The 12,849-nt window shown below is 46.4% G+C and overlaps 1 protein-coding gene across 1 annotated transcript in view; it reads right to left on the bottom strand.

The window, feature by feature from the left end:
• Positions 1 to 1,248: 1,248 nt before the first annotated feature.
• Positions 1,249 to 12,849, bottom strand: part of LOC137167598 (nuclear GTPase SLIP-GC-like) — a 29,960-nt gene continuing 18,359 nt past the window's right edge. The window contains exons 12-16 of the mRNA XM_067569805.1: positions 9,352 to 9,490; positions 7,966 to 8,074; positions 5,696 to 5,832; positions 2,715 to 2,805; positions 1,249 to 1,307 (exon numbers count right to left, since the gene is read on the bottom strand). Coding sequence (XP_067425906.1) covers positions 1,249 to 1,307; positions 2,715 to 2,805; positions 5,696 to 5,832; positions 7,966 to 8,074; positions 9,352 to 9,490 — 535 coding nt within the window. The remainder of the gene's footprint in view (positions 1,308 to 2,714; positions 2,806 to 5,695; positions 5,833 to 7,965; positions 8,075 to 9,351; positions 9,491 to 12,849) is intronic.

The following is a 12,849-nucleotide window of genomic DNA, read 5'->3' as shown; positions in this document are numbered from 1 at the left end:
ATCAGCAAGTTAAAGAAGTATGGGTTGGATGAATGGACTATAAAATGGATAGAGAGCTGGCTAGAGCATAGGGCTCAACGAATAGTGATCAATGGCTCCATGTCTAGCTGGCAACCGGTCACAAGCGGAGTGCTGCAGGGGTCGGTCCTGGGGCCAGTTTTGTTCAACATCTTCATTAATGATCTGGAAGATGGGGTGGATTGCACGTTTGCAGATGACACTAAGCTGGGGGAGTGGTAGATACCCTGAAAGGTAGGGATGGGATACAGCATGACCTAGACAAATTGGAGTATTGGACCAAAAGAAATCTGATGAAGTTCAGCAAGGACAAGTGCAGAGTCCTGCACTTAGGATGGAAGAATCCCATGCACAGCTACACACTGGGGACCGACGGGCTAGGCAGCAGTTCTGCAGAAAAGGACCTGGGAGTTACAGTGGATAAGAAGCTGGATATGAGTCAGCAGTGTGCCCTGGTTGCCAAGGCGGCTAATAGCATATTGGGCTGCGTCAGTAGGAGCATTGCGAGCAGATCGAGGGAAGTGACCAGTGCAAGACGGTACAGCTCTGGGATGCAAGGCTGGGAACTGGGGGGAATTGACTGGGGCCTCTCTCTTGTCGGTTCATGAGTGGCTGGGAGAAGCATTCATGGGTGTGTCCCTACCTGTGGATGTCTGTATAAGTGAAATACTGGCCAGAGGTTTATGGCTTGACACAGAATAACAGTGTGAGAAGGATAGGGTTGGTGGAACAAAAGGCTAAGTGGTCCCACAGTCCAGGATGTACCCCAGGAACCCCATCACATTCGTTGTCAAGTGTTATATTTCTGTACACAGACAGACAGACACAGATGGAGCTGATAGACACACAACAGTTTACGGTGCTAGCTTTTATTGCTCTGGCGGCAAAGCTGAAATTAACCTGACAGTGAGGCTTTGGAGAGGGTAAAGTGAAACCCCCCTGAACATGTCAAGGGACAGGACAGCACCAGAGCAGGGAGAAAAGTTTCCATTAAACATTTTCTTGATGAAACAGAAATTTTAGCAAATAAAGTCCATTTCATGGAACATTTTTGATTTTCATGAAAACATGGAAAAAAACCCAAAACTGGCTTTTTTGTTTTTGTTTTTAGCAACTAAGAAAATTTGCAGATTCTTACCTAAAAAAAAACCCCTGAAAATTTTTTTTTTAAATGCAGAAAAAAATCATTTCCTGAGCAGTTTTGATTGTTGTTGTCTCTTTTTATGAACATCACATTCTTTGCAGCATTACATGAATCCCCTCAATTTCGCTGTATTCATTCTGGAAGTCTGCAAAAAGAACAGCAGATTAAAACATGGTTAATGTCTTTCTTTTGAAAAACAAGTGTCCGTTTCCCTGTATTTTGTAGCAAGGAAAGTGTTCTAATCCTCCAGGCAAATGAAGGGAAACAAGGGTTGCCATTTTATGTATTTAAGTTCTTTGCTAGATCAGGGCCTTAATACCTCATAGACTCAGACTTCAAGACCAGACGGGATCATCATGATCATCTAGTCTGACTTCCTGCACATTGCAGGCTACAGAACCTCACTCACCTGCTGCTGTAGTAGGCCCAGAACCTCTGGCTGAGTTACTGAAGTCTTTAAATCTTGATCTAAAGCCTTCAAATTACAGCGAATCCACCAATTACTCTAGTTCAAACCAGCGAGTGACCTGTGCCCCACACTGCAGAGGAAGGCAAACACCTCCAGAGTTTCTGCCAATCTGACCTGGGGGAAAATTCCTACCCGCCCCAAATACAGCGATCAGTTAGACCCTGAGCATGTGGGCAAGACCCACCAGCCAGACGCATGGGAAAGAATTCTCTGTAGTGATTCAGAGCCCTCCCCATCTGGTGTCCCCTCTCCGGCTTTTGGAGACATTTTCCAGTTACAGTCGTGGATGAGCCATGTGTCTTTGTAGACAACCTTCGCTCTTATTAATCTGTTTACTCTTGAGTTAATCGTACTTAGCACTCACCTACAACTTTTCATCCATAGAGCTCAAAGTACTTTGGAAAGGTTGGTAAAGTGTCATTATTCCCATTTTACAGATGGGGAAACTGAGTCACAGAGCAATTAAGTGATTTATCCAAAGCCACACAAAAGTATGCAGCAGAGCCATCAATGGAACAGATGGCCTTGTGGTTAACACATTGCACTGGCACTCAGGAGATGTCGGTGTGATTCCCAGATCTGCTAGCATCCATCTGAGCCCTTGAGCAAGTCACTTATCCCAACCCCATAGCCAGTGAAGTCAACAGAAAGCTCCCTGAGTATTTCAGCTGTATGTGTGGAGGTAGGGTAGGCCCTCAGGGTGCAAGGTTGCTATGCAGCCCTCCCTGCTCCATCTACAGCCCCTCCGTGATGATTGTATGGGGCATGTAGTGGGGCTACTGAATCTGTATCAAATGGAGCCTCTGCCCTCACAGAGGGAGGGTGGAGTAGCGGTGTTCCAAAGTTCATTCCCCCAGCCCCACGGAGCCATCCAGCCCTTGGTGGGAGGACACACTGCGTCCCCACCTGCAGCTCCATGTACTAAGGTGATAGAATTCTCCCCATACACACAGCCCAAATGTCTGCCCCTGTAGAGAAGCCAGCACATGGGCCAATGAGCCCCTAGTCAGATCATTTCATACTATCGGGGGGCAGAGGGGTTCTGATTCCGACTATACCCAGGAGAAGATTTCAGAGTGTTACCTGGTAGCTTCTCGGTGGGTTCTTCCCGGTGAGATAAGGCGAGTTTCAGCATAGTGGAAATGTCCATCCGCAGCCTCGTCATGATCATGTTCTGCAGGAAACACATTGCCGAGCACATAAGCATGGAAGTGATCAACCAGCTTTGTGCTCCTGGGAGCTAGCTCAGAGAGGCGAGAGGGAGCCGGAGTCTGCGCCATCTGGAGCAGCACCAGCTGAACTCTCAGTGATGTTCTAATCACAATCAACTACACCTGTGCAATCCCACCACTGGGTCATGCAGGTACCACCGAGGCCATCATGTGAAGGCTGTGGGGCTCACAGGTGTAACGATGGGTCTTGGTCGCCTTGGAGAGCTTTTATTGCTGGTTATGACAGGCAGGAAGGAAATAGCCCAACCTGATCCTCAGATTCCAAAGGGAATTTACAGAGCTGGCAGGTGGCTTGTAAACAGAGCATGTTTCATCTGGAGCGACAGTACAAATGATGCTAAGAATGTCATTTTATAGTCACTTTTCAGAGAAGAACCATCTGTTAAAGTCTCATCCAAGAAAGCCAAATATAGTGAACTGCATGATACTGAATATATCTATACATATGTATAGTTAGATATGTATATCTACCTAAGAAAGGGGAAGTTGATAATAATGAATATAAATCAGAAGCTAGGAGTTGTAGAAAATGGATAAGGAAAGCAAAAGGACACAACGAAAAATCTATGGTCAGCAGGGATAAGGACAAGAAGAAGGAGTTTTAAAAATATATTAGGAACAAAAAAAAAAAAGAATCATATCATTCTTAGGATCTATTATTGAATGGAGATATGGTATTGGACCGTTGCTAGATGGAAATGATAAAACTATGGATATTAACGCAGAAAAGGCAGCAATATTTCTGTTGTATATTTGGTGGAAAACACACAACATAGCATACAATGATGAGAACACTCTTTCCAGTCCACTAGTATCTCAGTAGGATGTTAAACAGCAGCTTCTAAAGTCAGACATTTTTAAATCAGCAGGTCCAAATAACTTAAATCCAAGAATATTAAAAGAACTGGCTGAGGAGCTCACTGGACAATCAACATTGATTTTCAATAAGTCTTGGCAGACTGGGCAAGTTCCAGAAGACTGGAAGAAAGCTAATGTTGTGCCAATATTAAAAAAGAGCATGAAACAGCTTCATTCTCTGGGGCAGCGAACCTGGTAATGATAGGTCTGTCTGTCTGACATTGATCCTGTGCAAGACAATGGAGTGGCTGATACAATCAATCCATAAGTATCAAACAACTACAGCCCATATTTGGTGGGGACCACATCCTAAAAGAAATTTTTCCCAATTCTCTCTTTTGGCTTCCAAACAACCCCCAAACTTGCCAACCTCATAATCGGAAACAAATTCCCCACTCATCAGGGTGAAGCAATAAACCCCACCAGAACAACAGATGCAAAACCTGCAGACATGTCTCTACTGCTACAATGATCAGCACCCCCCACAATTCCCTTTTGAAGATCGATGGGTCCTACCCATGCCTATCACAACATGCGGTGTACCTGTTCCAGTGCATCAAATGCCCCAACAACAACCACATGGGTGACACCAGACAATCACTGCACCCTTGAATGAACTCACAGAGAAAAGTTGTAAAAGTCAAAATCACCCAATCACTCCACATCTGCTCTCTTAGTCCTCTTCCTCAAAGGAAACCTGCACAACACATTCAAAAGACGAGCCCGGAACCTTAAACACATAACTCTGCTAGACAGCAAAAATCACGGCTAAATTAGAGACACTGGATTTATGCCTTATTACCACAATCTGTAACCTACAAACCCTCCTCGGTTCTATGACCTACCCACTTCATTTAAAGTGGTCAACTGCCACATGTTAAACCCTTATGCTTAACCATCCTTCTCACTTCTATTTAGCTGTGACACACTGGTTACCTTTCCCAGCCCTGAAGAAGAGCTCTGTTAAGCTCGAAAGCTTGTCTTTTCCACCAACAGGAGCTGGTCCAATAGAAGATTATCTCAGCCACCTTGTCTATATCAGGGAATAACATTTACAGTGTCACCAGAACCGCTTGCATCTCACAGTTGCTTCTTGTAATATCTAGGCAGTAGCTAAGGTCAGTACAATCCACAGAGGCACCTAGAGCCGGTTCAACCAGCCTTTACACTCCCTGCAGACCCCCTCAGATTGCATGTGTACAAATAGAGAGCAGCATCAAAATGCTTGCTGGCATCTTCCAGCCTCCTGCCAAAAAATACTTGGATTCATCTACAGACAGATGTGCTCACAGGTACCAGGGGCACATAGTTTTAAGGAACTTGAGGAAAGTGTTGTTCATTACACTGTACCAGGTGTTAAAAAAATGCTTGTTGTTCTACACAAAGAAGGTACGAGTTGCTAGAACATTCGCCTGTTCTCAGGAAAATGGTGCAATCACTAGTGTTTCTTACGACAGCTTTTGGGTTCCAAGCAGCTCACTGCAGAGACACCATTTACGCCCTAATCACCTGTCGTCTCTTGTCTTGTACTTGGATCGTAAGCTCTCGGAGGCAGGGTCTGTCCTTTTGTTCTGTATTTATGCAGTGGCCGGTGGGGCCTGGCCCAGGACCAGGGCTCCGTAGCGTTAGGGTAACACAAATAATAAACATAATAACGATTCTGCAAATATGCATACACTGACCTTTAACCCATGTGTGGTTCCACTGGAGTCAATGGTCCTGTTCAGTTAGACAAATGTGTTTGCAAGATCAGAGACTTAAGGGACACCTTGAAATTCAAGGTCACGTTGTTTCTGTTCTAGGCGGAAATTAAACATCCCATGGAGCAGGGGGTCTGCTCCAATATCTTTGGCCTAAATTCTGGCTGGGTAGCTCGCTCTGGGGCACTCCCTCTTTGGATACTGTGCTGTTCTCAGATAGCACCATCCAAACCCATAAATACAGCCCTACAGAGCAGGGGGAAGCGTTCCTCACCTTCAGTTCCTGGAGCTGCATCTTCATCTTCTCCTTTGCACGCTCAAACATCCCCCCCTGCGTCTCTCTTTCAATGTTCTCCAAGAGAATATTTTGCATCTTTTGGCAGGATTGCCGCCCCTGGGTCTTAGCCGCCTCTGTTGAAAGATGGGAGCGGTCACAGTGCTGGACAAGACCAGGAAAGATTTGGCAGAGGAGATGCTGGGGGTGGGGTTTAGGTGAGAAAAATAATGGCAGCGAAGGGTAGTGTCAGCAGCACTCAAAGGCACGTTCGTCTGGCTCTTCCAGTGACAATGGCCGTCGTGCTGGAGGAAAGAGCCCATCTGGCTGCCCCAAAAAATAAAGCTCTCTCATATTCCAAAATGCAAATGACCCCCCCCACCCCATGCCCACACAAACCACAGCTCTGAGTGGGAGGGGCCCCAGTGCCGCAGGGCGCTGCAGAGATGCCAGTTAAACACTGAGCAGGAATTGATTTGTGCCAGATCCCGACCCCTGTTCCCAGACTTTTCCCCATCCCACTCCTCTGCCAAGGCGTAGCACCCTGGTCCCTTCTTCCACTCCTCTTTCATCCTCCCGGAACTCCTCCAACTATCCACAAGGATCCCAGTCTGATTCCCCACTGCCAGTCCTTCTAGCCAGAGACAAACATGATGCCCCAGTTCTTTGTGAAGTCTCTTCTCAATAATTCTTTCCAGACTTTTCATCATGTGACTCATTTACTGGATGGCTCAGTAATTGCTACATGCTTGCACATCCCCTTTATGCATGAAGACAGAGACAAATGTGTTCTTCCTTCGTCAGGCATTTTTCCAGTTTGGAGGATATGCTCTTTACCAAAAAGATTTCTCCTGACCCCAAAGAGTCAGCCGCAGCACCAGAGCAATATAAGTTTGGATCTTACCTAAAATACCACGCTGGCAGCCAGTCCTTTAGTAACTAAACTAAAGATTTATTGTAAAAAGAAAGAAACAAACCATGAGAGAAATGTTAAAGGGTCAAAGCAAATCAGATACATACAAATGATTGAAAGTCCATATACATCAGGTTTCTAGAAGAATTGTGGAGTTGCAGGCCTCTCTGTCTGGGGTGTGTCTTATACAGCACAGTTTGAAACACAGGTACATCAAATATGTCCATAACTTCCATTACAGATATAACACATGAACATAAGCATTGCCATCTTTCTCAGTGCATTACATCCTTCCTAACAGTACCTGACATGGCATATCTTACATGACTCGTTATGATATTGACATATTTGTCACACTGGTTAGATTGGGGAACTTATAGACATATTTGATGTAATCGTGTTTCAAACTGTGCTGTATAAGACACACCCAGACAGAGAGGTGGTAGGACAATAGATCGCTTACTGGCCCATCAAAACCTTTACAGAAGCAAAGGGCCCTGGAAGAAACTAAAGGCATACTTGAAGAGTGACCATGTGACTCTGGACTTCATTTTAACTCCTGTAAATTTCCAAGGGCCACATGGCCAGGGACAGAGGGTATATAAGATCAAACCACAGAAACCATTTTGTCTTCTATCCTGAGCTTCAGCCACCTAACTACCACTGGACAAGTCATCTGCAACTGAAGCTGTGTAACAAAGGACTGAGACCCATCCAAGTACTGGATGTGCACCAGAGGAGACTATACAAGCCTGCAACTCCACATTTCTTCTAGAAATCTGATGTATATGGAATTTCAATCATTTGTATGTATCTGATTTCCTTTAACCCTTTAACATTTCTCTCATGGTTTATTTCTTTCTTTTTACAATAAACCTTTAGTTTTAGTTACTGAAGGATTGGCTGGCAGCGTGGTCTTTTAGGTAAGATCCAAACTCGTATTGAACTGGTGCTGTGGCTGATGCCTTTGGGTCAGGAGGAACCTTTTTAGTAAAGAGCATAGAGTTTAAATAACTGGCCTCTTTACTGGACCTAGTGCTGATTTGGGATCCAGGAGTAGAAATGCAGTAAAGGGGGCTGTGTGTATTTCTATACTGGCTTCTGAGGGGATTCAGAAGTGCAGTTTGTGACTAGTTGGGAAATCTGGCTTCAGTGCCACCCACCAGTGCTAGGAGAATCTGCTCTCCGTTTGCAGCCGGCCCTGACCTTGGCATTATCAGTTGGCTACCCTGGGCATGGGACGGGTCACAGAATTAAATTTAAAAAGGTTTGTCATTCTCATCGCTCCTTCATGGCCTGATCCTGGAGAACAAGCCAACATCACAAAACGTAGGATCACCCAGTTGAAAGGTCCTACCTTCATAGTAAGGCTGTAAGTCTCTCTGGATGGACAGTGGAAGGGACTGGTAGATATCCAACTTCTTCATAAGGATCTCTCTTTCCAGCGTCCTCAGGATGATGTTTGTCTGCAAGAGTCAATTTAAAGCATTTGCCATGATTTTTCCAATCCCTTGTTTATAAAAAAACAATCTAAATAAATGGTTTGGAACACTGGAGCTGATCGGGGATCAGGGTGTGTGTGGACTGCTGATTGGTTTGATCCAGAATCAAGGTGGAATATGCAGAGTGGGATTTTTAAGGTCAGAGTTTAGATACAAATATGTGAATTCAAACAGTCTGTGAGCTCCACAAACCTTTTCCCAGCTTAAAGACTACATAGCGCCTGGTACTTCTAACTCATTCCTAGCTTCAGCACTCCTCGGCGTCGTGCACAGAGTCCGCAGGTTCTACGTGGTATCTAAAGATTCCCTGGTTGGGGGTGCAGACTTTGAGTCTCTGATGTCTTTTCGTCCTCTGCAACCTGGTCCAGTCAACATTTCCAATGGTATAATGCTTTTGGGGTTCTAGCCATGGTAATTCACAAGAGATCGGACCTTAAATATATCATCAGTCTAGCTACGATGCTATGTTGGAACTGGTGCTGAGCGGAGTGTAACTGTCCCAGGCCCTGGACCAGGATCATTTTCAATCCATCCTATTTATTTCAAGCCTAACCAGGCTTCTCTGGGGTGCACAGAGATTTGATGTCTGATTATCTTACAGACTGGAGGCTTGATCCTTGGCCCTCCCATGGAACTTCTCCAGCAGTGCAAGGATGCTGGGAATTTCCCTGGCACATGGGAATCCCCGGCTGACATTGCTGGCTGTACACACAGCACTGTCCTGGCCAGCCCAGCACAGGAGGCATGTTAGAATGGGAGGAGGGGTTGCTGGAGCACCTTGCCTTGTGCTTTGGCCATCCTTGGCAGTCAGAGTAGTCCCTAGGGGAGTCATTACTTCCAGTGTCCCTGAAGACCTTTAGGGTGCTCGAAGTTACACCAGAGCCAAACGAGCCCTGGAGTCAAGGCGGTTTCCCCACTTGCATCCTGTGCTGAATATAGCTCTGCTGCACCTGAGAGTCTGGCCCTGCATGGATGCCAGTTAATAAATGCAAAACACTGTGTGTGCTGCCTATAATGTACAGCTCTTCACGTCTCTTATCAGTGGGCCAGAAGGCAGAGTTCATCACAGAGCCAATCCTGCTCTCCCTGAGAGTCCCCTTCAGGCTTCACCCATTGTTATCCTTATTCCACAGCCCTCCTCGGCCCTGCCAGGCAGAGGGGCAGCATCGCCGGATGACTCTCACCCCAGACGCACTGGCTGGCAGGGCAGAGCACCCACTCTTAGCTTAATCTCAAATTACTTCCGCAATGAAGAACTTGAGCTTGCAGTTATCATTGGCCACTGTGATCTTCTTCCAAACATCATGGATTTTCTCCTGTACCGAAACTTTGAACATATTGAGGCAGGGTTTCAGCGAGGCTCTGGTGCCCTTTTGGATCCTAGTTGGATAATAAAACATGAATCATTAAAAAAACAAATAGGCTCAAGCCCCCCGTACTTGAAACAGCTGAGCGGGAGGTAGGAGGAGAGACAAAGGTGGCTTTAAGCCATCTGTATTTCCCTGTCCTCCCCCCCAAATCCCAGAGCTGGCCAGGTGCCACACTGACCCTGGCATAAGCTAGAGCAGTCACAGAGCTGCTTTAAAATATGCTATCTGGACTCATCCCTGAAGAACTGCTCTGTCAGCTGAGATCACATGACCCCAGTGCACATCAGTGCCTATAACCTCTCAGCAACAGGCAGCTTGGATGGTCAGGCAGCCTAGTACTTAGAGTGCCTGGCTCTCAGCCCCCTGCTGGGTTGCGTAGCCTCATTCTTTAAGGCTGGGTGGGTAGGGGGACGTGGGCCATGCAGATACAACCTCCTCACCTGTTTGAGCTACAAGTCCTAAGCTGAGTGCCCCAGGGGTTGGTACTGGGGCCGGTATTGTTCAACATCTTCATTAGAGCTCTGGAAGATGGGGTGGATGCACCCTCAGCTGGGGGGAGTGGTAAATACGCTGGAGGGTAGGGATAGGATACAGAGTGACCTAGACAAATTAGAGGATTGGTCCAAAAGAAATCTGATGAGGTTCAACATGGACAAGTGCAGAGTCCTGCATTTAGGACGGAAGAATCCCATGCATTGCTACAGACTGGGGACCAACTGATTAGGCTGCAGTTTGGCAGAAAAGAACCTGGGGGTTACAGTGGACAAGAAGCTGGATATGAGTCAGCATTGCACCCTTATTGCCAAGAAGGCTATTGGCACATTCAGCTGCATTAGTAGGAGCATAACCAGCAGATCAAGGGAAGTGATTATTCCCCTCTCTTCAGCACTGGTGAGACCGCGTTTGGAATATTGTGTCCAATTTTGGGCCTCCCACTACAGAAAGGATGTGGACAAATTGGAGAGAGTCCAGCGGAGGGCAAAAAAAATGATTTGGGGGCTGGAGCACATGACTTATGACGGGAGGTTGAGGGAACTAGGCTTGTTTAGTCTGAAGAAGAGAAGAATGAAGGGGGATTTGATAGCAGCCTTTAACTACCTGAAAGGGAGTTCCAGGGAGGATGGAACCAGGCTGTTCTCAGTGGTTGTAGATGACAGAACAAGGAGCAATGGTCTCAAGTTGCAGTGGGGGAGTTCTAGGTTGGATATTAGGAAAAACATTTTCCCTAGGAGGGTGATGAAGCACTGGAATGGGTTCCCTAGGGAGGTGGTGGAATCTCCATCCTTAGAGGTTTTTAAGGTGCAGCTTGACAAAGCCCTGGCTGGGATGATTTAGTTGGGATGGGTCCTGCTTTGAGCAGGGTGTTGGACTAGATGACCTCCTGAGGTCCTTTCCAACCTTAATCTTTTATGATTCTATGATACGTGGGAGAAAACGGCTCCTAGACCCACGTGCGATGCGTCCATCTATAGCAGGAACTCCTTGGTGAAGTCAAGGTCATAGAAATCGGGTTCTTGGCAGAGCTATGTCTTCAGGGCTTGAAAAGCCTCCCCACAATCTGTGGTCCATTGGAATTTTTGGGGGCTACCATTCTTGAGAAGATCAATGAGACGTGCCGCGATAGATGAGAAACTCAGAATAAATTGGCAGTAGTACCCGGCAAGTCCTAAAAACTGGTTTCTTGTGTCCTTCACAAAGGTGTGGGGCAAGTCTGCAGGTCCTAGACCTTATTAACCATGGGTCATACTGTGTCTTTTCCTAAAGTGTACCGAAGGTAGGTTGTTTCATCCTTGCCCAGGTGACATTTACCAAGATTTGGAGTCGGGCCACCTTCCTGGAGAGATTGTAACATAGCCATCACATGTCTTAGGTGGTTCTGTCAGTTTTGACTGTAGTTTACGACATCATCTAGGTACACGGTAGCATATTGTCTATGGGGTTGGAGGATATGGTCCATTAGCCGCTGAAACATGGGTGGGGCCCTATAAAACCCAAACGGCATTGTCCAGAATTGAAGAGCCAAAGGGAGTAGAGAAAGCTGTCTTGTCCCTGGATTCTAGTGTGAGGAGGATCTGCCAATATCTCTCCATTAGATCCAGGATGGTGATGTATTCTGCTTCCCCTAGCTGGTCAAGAAGTTCATCAACGTGAGGCATCAGGTACACATCTGATTTTGAGACGATGTTGACCTTTTGGAAGTCAACACAAACCGGGTAATCCCAACAGATGTGGGGACCAACACTATGGGGCTTTTCCAATTGCTGAATGATTCCTCATTTCCTCCTATTTCTAGCATTGATTGGAGTTCTCGCTTCATGGTTTCCTTCAAGTTCAGGGGAAGGAGTCAAGGATTTTCTCTGACTTTAAGCCCCGGTTCTGTCTAGATTTATTATTTGGCCTATGAAATCCAGTCAAGCCAATCCACAGCATTCTTATCAATGGAATTCAAGGCATGAAGACCTCTAGAAAGCTAAGCCATTCAACAAATATGCATCATCTGTCTGGATGTTATGGGTTATTAAATTGATCTGTCCAGGTTGAGTAGAAAACATGGAAGAGAAGATGATGATCATCGGTTGAGCCTGGGCTCTCTGGTCTGAGGTGAGGTTGTTTCCAATCTTGACCATCGCTGGCTCTGAGCCTCGGCAACCTGTGGGCCTAATTCAGGGTCAGGTAGGTTCACGATATATTAGGAGACTTCCCTGGGTTTTCCACAAGGCTTTAACAGGTTCACATGGTAGATTTGGTGTACCTTTTATTTGTCTGATTTCATAGTTTACTGGCCCTACTCATTGCACCACCTCATAGGGCCCTTGCCAGCGGGCTAGGAGTTTGATTCTGAGCTAGGTAATAACAGGAGAACCCAATCACCAGGTTGGAACTTCCGGAGGCGAGCACTTTTATTATAAGCTGTTTCCTGTGTGCTGCAGGCATGTCGGAGGTTCTCCCTGCTGATGGGTGTTTTGTTCAGCCATCCATTTTAGTAGCTGTTCCAGCTCTATTTAGCGTGTGGGGTTCAAGCACTAATTGCTTGAGAGTTTCTTCCTCTCTGTCTTTTTTTTTTTTTTTTGCATTCTCTTATGCAGGGACTATGGCATCTGCCCACCGTCTCCACCAATATGTAACAGGCAGCTTGGATGGCCAGGAAGCCTAGTGATTATAAAGTCTTGCTCTCAGCCCCCTGCTGGGTTGAGTAGACTCAGTCTTTAAGGCTGGGTGGGTAGGGGGACCTGGGCCCTCCCTCTCCACTGGGTCCCAGTCCAGGGTACTGGATATGTCAACCCCTGAACAGGGGGTTCCTCCCAGCAGGGAGCCAGCATCTGCTGGTCTGGGTTACTTCTTATCAGTCTGTTCAGTTTGGGCGTGACG

This window comes from Emydura macquarii, unplaced genomic scaffold (genome assembly GCF_026122565.2).
Source record: "Emydura macquarii macquarii isolate MOO-44397 ecotype Brisbane River unplaced genomic scaffold, CSIRO-AGI_Emac_v2 contig_2944, whole genome shotgun sequence".
Taxonomy (NCBI): Eukaryota; Metazoa; Chordata; order Testudines; family Chelidae; genus Emydura; species Emydura macquarii.
The sequence above is the reverse complement of the archived record's forward strand: the minus strand, read 5'-3'. Positions and strand labels throughout refer to the sequence as shown.